The sequence below is a fragment of the Hydractinia symbiolongicarpus genome, chromosome 8 (assembly GCF_029227915.1).
Source record: "Hydractinia symbiolongicarpus strain clone_291-10 chromosome 8, HSymV2.1, whole genome shotgun sequence".
Taxonomy (NCBI): domain Eukaryota; kingdom Metazoa; phylum Cnidaria; class Hydrozoa; order Anthoathecata; family Hydractiniidae; genus Hydractinia; species Hydractinia symbiolongicarpus.
Genome location: NC_079882.1, coordinates 24,788,319 through 24,797,272, shown reverse-complemented (window position 1 = coordinate 24,797,272; position 8,954 = coordinate 24,788,319). Strand labels below are relative to the sequence as shown.

The 8,954-nt window shown below is 32.4% G+C and overlaps 1 protein-coding gene across 1 annotated transcript; it reads right to left on the bottom strand.

Moving 5' to 3' along the window:
- Positions 1 to 3,657: 3,657 nt before the first annotated feature.
- Positions 3,658 to 7,520, bottom strand: LOC130656002 (protein fem-1 homolog A-B-like). The gene is made up of 5 exons (XM_057458837.1): positions 7,194 to 7,520; positions 6,219 to 6,332; positions 5,807 to 5,905; positions 5,287 to 5,397; positions 3,658 to 4,510 (listed from the first exon to the last, which is right to left on the bottom strand). The coding sequence occupies exons 1-5, from the start codon at positions 7,293 to 7,295 to the stop codon at positions 4,190 to 4,192; spliced, it is 747 nt and encodes a 248-aa protein (XP_057314820.1). The 5' UTR covers positions 7,296 to 7,520; the 3' UTR covers positions 3,658 to 4,189.
- Between the last annotated feature and the right edge of the window lie 1,434 nt (positions 7,521 to 8,954).

The following is an 8,954-nucleotide window of genomic DNA, read 5'->3' as shown; positions in this document are numbered from 1 at the left end:
GTAAACATTGAATACACAGCGAAACTTTCGCGCTCACAGAAATTAACAGAGTTCACTTAAATTAGTTTTCACAAAAAACAAACAAAATATGAAAATAAAAACGGCACAACAGCTTGCGGTCACATTGTTGTTAATATGTCCACTTTGTTTTTGTTTACCTCGTATCCACGCAAAAAGACAACATGTGGCAGTAAATTTGAAAATGGGGGAAAATGGAAAATTGGCTCGTGATGAAGATAATTCAATTCCCCTCAACGCTTTGCAATCAGTGGATCATGGTAATTTTCATAAACCACAATTTAAAATCAAAGGAGAAGAAACACACAGCATTTTGGAAGATGATTCAGGTGAAAATGTCGAAAAATTTACCAACACCGACATACGCGATTCTTCTATCGTAGGTAGTCATCAAAAGTACTTTTTCAGTCCAATATTTCACAAGGAAAGATTTGAAGAGTTGCACGAAAAACACTTCGAACCTGTCCACCAGCTAGTTGAGTCAACAAAACATGTTTTTCAACACAGAGTTATGCCTGTTCAAACATCAATGTCAACTAAATTTCAAGATGATTCAAGTTACGAAGGTGAACCCTTCGATACCATTGAGCACGCTTCCTACGATAACACTGGGGAAAACAAGTTTCAGCATCAAGTTTATCGACCTTTATTCCAACATAAACATTTTCTGCTAGAAAAATCACGACATCTCGATGAGGGAGTCCGTCATGTATATATGCCGTCACATGATATTGTCGACGACACACCCATGCATTATCTTCAAGAAGGTCATCATCTGTATGAACATGGTATACCAGCACATATCAGTCATCAAGTACATACCGCACACTATAATGGTATTCATAATCATGTGACAATGCCAACCGGGGATATCCGCATTGCACCAATTGTGCACGAATTTGACCATCATGTAGTACACTCGCCAAAACACGAGAAAATACAGAGTATATTACGCATAACAAGCCCTTACAATAACCACAATCAACAGTTAAAAGAAGTAAATCTAGACGAATTTGATGCAACAACACACAGCCACCACGATCAACCTTTGGTTAAGTTAGCAGCAGGAGCAGACACACGTGATTCCATACATGACAACCGAGCCGAGCATGTACAGACCAAAGTGTTGGAACCAACCGAGGACAGTACAAGTGAGTACGTTAAAACTTTATTTACAAATGATAATTTCTTTCCTGTTGGCGGAGAAATAGATAGTTCGAATGATGTTGGTTATGCTGAGAATGATTTTTAGACGCAAAAATATAAATATGTAAAAAAAAAGGGAATATAAAAGAGTTAAAAAATGAGTTACGCACGATTGTTTAAATAATCAATAGCATCTTTCAAGTTAATTTGCTGCATGAAGCAATCATGATTTAATTATAATCAAAATGGTGAATGGAAGTTGTTCATGCGGCAAATGAAAAATCAACAGAGCGTGAAATGATAAAAAGCTACTATGCATTTTTTGCTGTGAACAATAGCACGACATAAAAAAAAAAAATTAATCAATTTGGAATATGCTTGGATATAATATACACCATAAACGACAATGTTGAACAATGAAAATCCTACTTTTACGTGTGCCGGCAGTTTGTTTGCTTTGTCTTATTGCAGAATGCACGCTAATTGATTTGCCACTGGTAGATTCATCTTCTACACGAAGATACCTGAACACAGGTGACGGAGCAATATATCCATCACAAAGTAAGCGAGGCATAATGGCTGATGAGAGAAATAACGTAGATAAAGCATTAGCAAAAGTTTTACAACCTATTGCAAGATCACACGAAAAAATGAGGGAGTATTATTATAACCCTCCTCCTGCGGCTAATGCAGGATTCTCCCGAACCAATATGTTTGACCTACCACCCGTAATGGAGAGCGCAAGGAAGGCGGTAAAACGAAGATTAAAACGCAAGTTATTAGCAAGAAGATCGTATAAAAGAAGAAGATTAAGATTGTTAAAATTGATCAAAACTTTAAAACCTAAAAATATCGAGTTACGAGCTTTTCATAAATTTAACAGTGAAAGAATTGGTAATGCAATAGTAGGGTATAAAAGAAATACGGAGGATTTTTTTAAAATTGTGGAAAATAAAAAGAACAAGATTCCTAAATACGCTGCTAAAAATCAGAAAATCAACATTTCATGAGAGATCACAAGTGAGAATGATGTTAAAGAGATTGCGAAACTTAAAAAGCTTAAAAAGTCTTGTCTGGAAATATTCGTATTCTAAAATTTTTAGATTTAATTTTACTGCATAAATTATGACGTCATATTTAAGTATAACAAATCTTTAACATTTTTCGTCATCAGTGATTTTGGCTCTAATTTCATTACCGTGTAAATATCATATCAATGTGAAACAATATGTCAAGATGATGCTATTTTGCTCGATCCAGGCTTCTAGTTTTTTGTCAACCTCATTCCCCGGGCATTTTGCCTTGTCGATGAAGGCCACTCCGTAATAACGGCTCAGAGGACACAAGACCCTGGGGACAAGGATGGTTTTTTGTTTTGTTTATACGCCCACCTGTTTGCAACGAAATGTTGTACGTTTGTTTGCACAAATCATATAAATTTCCTTCAAATAAATGTGCATATGTCTTTAAAACGAACTAAAAAATGTCATTACGTTTAAGCCAACTTTCGTTTATCAACCTTTAAGCTTAGCATCGTAAATTTAGCATCACTTCCTAACTGCATCAATTGAAGGCTAATTTTCATTCCTGATGAAAAAAGGATGGAGCAATTTAATAGGTTATTCTTGCCATTCTGGTTCCCGGAGATTTATTTCCCTATTCATATTGGACGATTTATATTAAAAACAGAAAAGGAAGCCCTGGAGAAAAGGTTGTGTTAAACTTTTTTGATAATTTCTCTTGCGCACGAAAAAAGGTGGAGACGATTTCAACTCTCACTGAGGTAACTGATAACGTCTTACCGCAAGGTAAAAAGCCCTGGAAACGTGTGTCGAAGGACTGGAACAGAAAAACTAGTTAATTTACCAGTCAGCTTTCACAGATTACAATGTTTTAAATTCTGTTCTGTTCCGGAGGAGAAATTAGATTTGCATGTAGACTTTGCTTAAAAAATACTTTTCAATTATGGTATGCTGAAAATTGTTTTGCCTTTAAAAACTGACATATTTTCTTATTTGAGAGAATGTTTTTAATGGGTACAAATAATTCACCTAAAGATTTAGTTTATATATTTTTTATGTTTATATGAATCATTCTGTTTTTAAATGTGTTTTAAATTATATTGATTCCTTTGCTTTTCTGATAATAACAAGAAATTAACCACAGGAAGAATGTTCAATTCAACTTTATACTCACGAAAATTGTGACAAGAATTTCCTTTCAAAAAAACCGTAATAACTTAAACTACAAGCTTTTGTTAAAAATGGGAAAACTTAGTTCTCTTGGTTCGGCAATAAATCATTAAATTTCTATTGACCAAATGTTAAATATATTTTATTTTGAATATACCTCGGTTACCTTGCCCAATGCTTATTAAAAATAAATATATTTAAAAAGTAGTTATTTTCATAACAATGTCTAAAAGGAGGAACAACATTCCACTTAAAAATTTGTTTCTAAATCAAACGAAACGAGAGAAGAGAAAAAGCAAAGTTTAAAAATATTATTTATTTTCTTTTTCCAGCATTTTTTTCCATAAATCATAAAATTACAAATGAGTACAAAAAGAGAAATAGAAAATATTAAAAAATATTAAATAGAAAAATAAATATAAAAAGCTGAAAAGAATAAAATTCCGTGCAATTTGCACAGAATCTGTCAGAAAATTCCGGTGAGAAATACATACAGGTATACAGTTCAATAAGACCATTCACACTTTAAATACCAGAAACTAAAGTAGATATATAAAGTAGATATACAAAGCTTGTATCATAAAATAATTTTAACGACAACGTCCATTCCTTTAATTCACATTTTTATAACCTTTCAGAAAATGACCTGGTTTTATAGTTTTTATAAAATGTACCCGCATATAGACAAAAAATAAGTAAAACATAAAATCATCTCACGCTTTTTTTAAAATAAGACTATAACCATAACAAAAAGAAATATAACTTAATAAAACTTAAATACCATACACAACGAATATTAAAAAAATAGAGGTTGAAATCTTTTGTCGTATAATTTACAATTTAGTAACAATTTCGTTAACAAGATGCTGTACCACAGCGTCGCTGGCATGTTCTTTAGTGGCCTCGTTTACCTTGTCTTTTATATTTGCGGATTTAACTAACTTCAAACCCTCATCTAACGCGATTATCTGTTGAAGAAGTTGTAAACCCGAGGTCTGAATAGATTTTTTGGAAAATTTTGTCATGCCGGTCAAGATTGCCTCAACTACTCCAAACTTTAAAAGCTCCTTCAATGCCACTTTTTCTTTAAATATGGCGGTCAATGCTCTGTAGATGTGAAGTTGTTGCGTCTCATTATCCGCCTTGATCATCCACTGAATGATAAAATAGACTGTAGTTTATATTGTTCTATCAGGCAACTGGAGAATATTTGACAATAGAAGCCTTGGCACATTATCAAATATATAGCAGAAATATGTTGCTTTAAATCAGTATGTTGTTAAAGAACCATTAAATTTTTTTGTAGCTTAAAAAACTACCAGCCATAATAACAAACCTTCGCCTCTGCTAAATGATGCTTATAAGGAATTATTTGTACCAATAGTTCATCTTGTGAGCATGATTCATACTGGTTTGCAAATCTGGAAAACGCTTAAGCTTCGTTACCTATAGCCTAATCTCTGTACTGTAAAAGCTAGAGAATACTGTCGGCGCGCGAGTACTTAAGTACCGATAGTCAAAATAATCCTTTAAAATGACTTGGTATGATGCTGGATAAAAACTAAACAAATTCTGAACAGACGTTAAAAATCTTTAATCTTATGTTTTAGCTAAACAATTCTTATAAAATCATATTTTTTAAAATAAATAAAAAAGATTTAAACAGGGGAATCATTCCGAAAATGATGTCATTCAAAATACTCTAAATTGAGTAAATAGAAACCATACCTTCTCTCAAAGAAAATTAACATGGAGTGCTTAGAGGATAATACTACAGAGACAATATTTAAAATAACTAAAAAAGCTGCATTATAAACAGTTTTAGATAATCTTTTTGACAGTTAAAAGTATAAAATAAATAAATCACACGTAGAAACCAGGTATATTAAAATTCTTGATTTTCAGAGATTACTAATTAAGGATGGTTTACCTCTACTTGTTTTTTGGAGAATTTCTTGTCTTCGACAAGTTTCTTGACAAGTATATTTACAACTGCATGATGCTTCTTAGTGGCTGCCACGCCTAAAGCTACCATATTGTTCTAAGTAGAAATTATAGGATTGTGTATTCTTTAAAAACTTGAATTACAGTAAATTATCAGCCTAATTGCATAACAGAGTTGTTAATTAAAGACTATAATATTTAAGAAAACAACAAGACACTAGGGACAAAATATTTTAAATGCTTAGAGATAAAACTAATATTTAAGTCATTCAAAGAACATACATGTCAGTGAAACCCAGTAAATTATTTATTCAGCGATAACAAACTTATTTATCTCATTCTCAGTTTAAAATCCCTGAGTCAATAAAACAAGAAACCAATAAGAAATGGATCCTTTGACTAATCGAATTTCTTCTTCAAAAGCCATTGTTTCTTATATAATATATATCTACTTCTTTTTTTTCTTTCCTTACAACTAAAACAAAACAACAACAAAAACAATTTACCTCTCCTTCAAGTTCAATGTTCGCATTATGTTCAAGTAGGAGTTCCATTATTTCTAAATTACCATTTGATGCAGCATTGTGAATTGCAGCATTTCCTTCCTAAATGTAACAAGACTTTTAAGCCTTTTCTTCAATACTTATAAGTTATACATAACATTAGGTACTTGTACTTATATAACTTTTTTATAAGATCTCAGCGACAGAGTAATGAAGTGGTAATTTTAATTGACTACATTTACGAAATCAATTTTTTAACATGAAGATAATCATGAGTCACTCCTGCATGCTAAGTAAACTTCCATATTATTGAATCTATGAAAATGAGCTGCAATAATAGGCAGCAATATGTATCTTGTAACCAGACCTGAAATTTAACAAAATCAATTTTGGAGTACAAAAAATGGTTGCTTACCTTATTTTTTACATCAATATCAGCCCCAGCATCTAGTAGTGACCGTACAACTTCTACATATTTGGGTTCAGTCATATAACAGGATGTAGCTAGTAACAATGGTGTATCACCAACCTGGATTGAGTACACAGTTTACCTATTTAAATTCAGCTAAATGTATGCACATAGAATTTTGTCGTCTATCCTGGCATGAATGTGATTTGTTTTTTACCTTTTGTTGGAGTAAAAAATGCCTGTCACAGTGAAAACCTTAGTAGAAATTTGAATTTTACAAAAACAAAAAGCATATATATCGCAAAATATGGATAATTGGTACAGAATAAACAGTATATGTGTGAAATGGTATCTAGCTTTGCATTTATAAAGGTTTGGTAACAAAAAACAGAATATTTAGTGCATGCTTGCTACCCCAAATCATATCAAAGACTTAAATTGTATACCAGTCTGTGATTATATGTTTGCACTACGGTGAGAATAAATAGATAAAAAAAATATAGTGTGCTTGAGATAAATTTTTGACATATCATATATTCAAGTTTTTCAGGGTGTGTATAGCTACATAAGTGAAATGATGCAAGAACAGAAGTTATCCATCAAGTATCAAATATTAAGTTATATATTAAAAAAAGTACACTGGTAAAAAAGTACACTATAGATGAGTTTTATCATGACACAGTGTTGTTTATATTCTTCAAAGATCTTCTGCAAATAAACAGGCAAAACAATGCATGGGTATAAAGTACTGGATCAGTCCAGGCCATTCCGATCCATTTCTTATTTTTGAGTAGAGGCAGCTTTTAAGTGTTGATGATGCAAGAATCCCATCAAACATAAACATTAAAGCTTGTCTATTATACATAGGGATAAGAGGTGGAAGAACATACTATTCTATTATTTTAGTTTTAGAAACTATCGTTACTTTAACAGTGTTTCTTTGTCACCATAAATAAATTAAAAACACTAAAAGACCAATACCTCATTTGGTGTTTGAGCCACAGAATCAGCAAGAAGTTTAGTTACTGTAGTCGTATCACCATTTCTTGAGGCTTCCCTTAACGCATTTTCTGTTTCAGCCATGTTTTTAGTTTCCAATATGTAATTCGTAACTGGCTGGGCGTAGTTGTTAGCACATCCGATTACAACAAAAACATATTTACCTTCTTCAACATAAGGCCGGGTTTGTTTTGATTGTCTCGATTATTTTTTAAAAAGCCGGTAGCCGAAATATGTAAACAAACGCACCTCAACGCGCCTTTTCTCCTCCTCCCAAAGAATTTAAAGACCAGAATTGAAGAGGGCGAGCTTAGCGTGCATTTCTCAATTCACCTAGTAGGCACCCTCTCCCAAACAACCCCCTTCCACGCCACCGCCCCGTCGAAGGATTTGTTCCTATTCAAACAAACAGAAGCTATTCAAACAAATAATACATGAATAAAGACCAACTTTTTGACATTGACACAACCAAAACTCCAGGATCATAGAAGGCGACTCTTTTTATTTTTTTTGAAAAATCTTGTTCGGTTGTCAAGATTATGTGGTGATTTAAATGTTTTTACCTGTCAAGTTTGATATATTTAAGATATTTCTATGAATAATAACATTTAGTTATCTTGATTATGATTAATACCAACAATTGTGTCTCAGCATTTAACTTATGGTGTCATAATTCCGCATAATAAACTTTCAAGGCATGTATCTCGAAAGCCAATAAAGAATTTTCAAAGTGGTAAAAAGATTCATAGACAACTTTAAAGCTCTTAGGTATGAAACCAACTTGTTCTTCACAAAAGGTAAAATTTGAGTTATAAACGAGTATAAAAAAGTGCAAGGAAAAAAAGAAAGAAAATTGAATAATTAAAAAAAAACTTATAGGACAAGTGCCAGAAGCTTTGGCCAAGATTTTGTATCCAATGATGAATGAGTGGTGAATTTTATGGATGAAAGCAGTCGTTACTGGTGAAAGGCCTCGTGCTCCTGAAGACACTTGGGTCCCTGGGGGAGGGATTGAACTTCCATGTACATATTATATATATGCTGCAAAAACTCATTAAAACTATATCCATGAAAAAATTGAAGAAGCAGTAAAAATCTCGCATTTTATGTGAAACAAATATCTCTTTTCCCTATATGCGCTTATCTGAGGGTGCGTTAATAAACAGGAATAAAATTATGGTAAGGATTTAGAGCGCTTAGCAACAGGTGCGCTTATAATCAGGTGCGCTTGATTTCGCCATTTTACGGTATTCCATGTGAAACCTGTATGTTTGAGTATCTGCTTCTTTTTGCTTACATCCACTATATCTCTTCTTAAAAAGTATGTTGTACATTTTTTCTTTCTTTAAAATGTTATAACGCACTTGCGAAGAAGAGGAAAATGAAAGAAACTGTCAATACTTGTCCGCATCAGAATAACATAACCATCAAGCAGTGCATTCAAAGTGAGTACAAGAACAATACTTCTTCGTTGTTTTATAAAACTTTATCTTAAAAAATATTACACGTATTTTTAACATTTAGCTCGCTATGAAAATCATATTCTAAATTCGAAGGAAACATGTCAAAATCTCGACGATATGTAAAAGTTGATTCTACGGCGCGCAGAGGAGTTTAAACGTTTTCGCTAACTAACTATGAACCAGTTTAAAAGATACAAATTTTGCAAATGAAGTTAATATACACTGTTAGAAAACAATTTTTCAGTGGCGTTTTCGTTTAAATTCTAAATGATATCAATAA

Bases quoted from the DNA above. Each gene is read 5' to 3' on its own strand.
- LOC130656002 (XM_057458837.1), bottom strand. From the start codon at position 7,295: ATGGCTGAAACAGAAAATGCGTTAAGGGAAGCCTCAAGAAATGGTGAT. The intron at 5,906-6,218 runs GTAAGCAACCAT...TGTTACATTTAG, and splicing joins ATATTGATGTAAAAAATAAG to GAAGGAAATGCTGCAATTCA. The intron at 5,398-5,806 runs GTAAATTGTTTT...ATTTCTACTTAG, and splicing joins ACATTGAACTTGAAGGAGAG to AACAATATGGTAGCTTTAGG.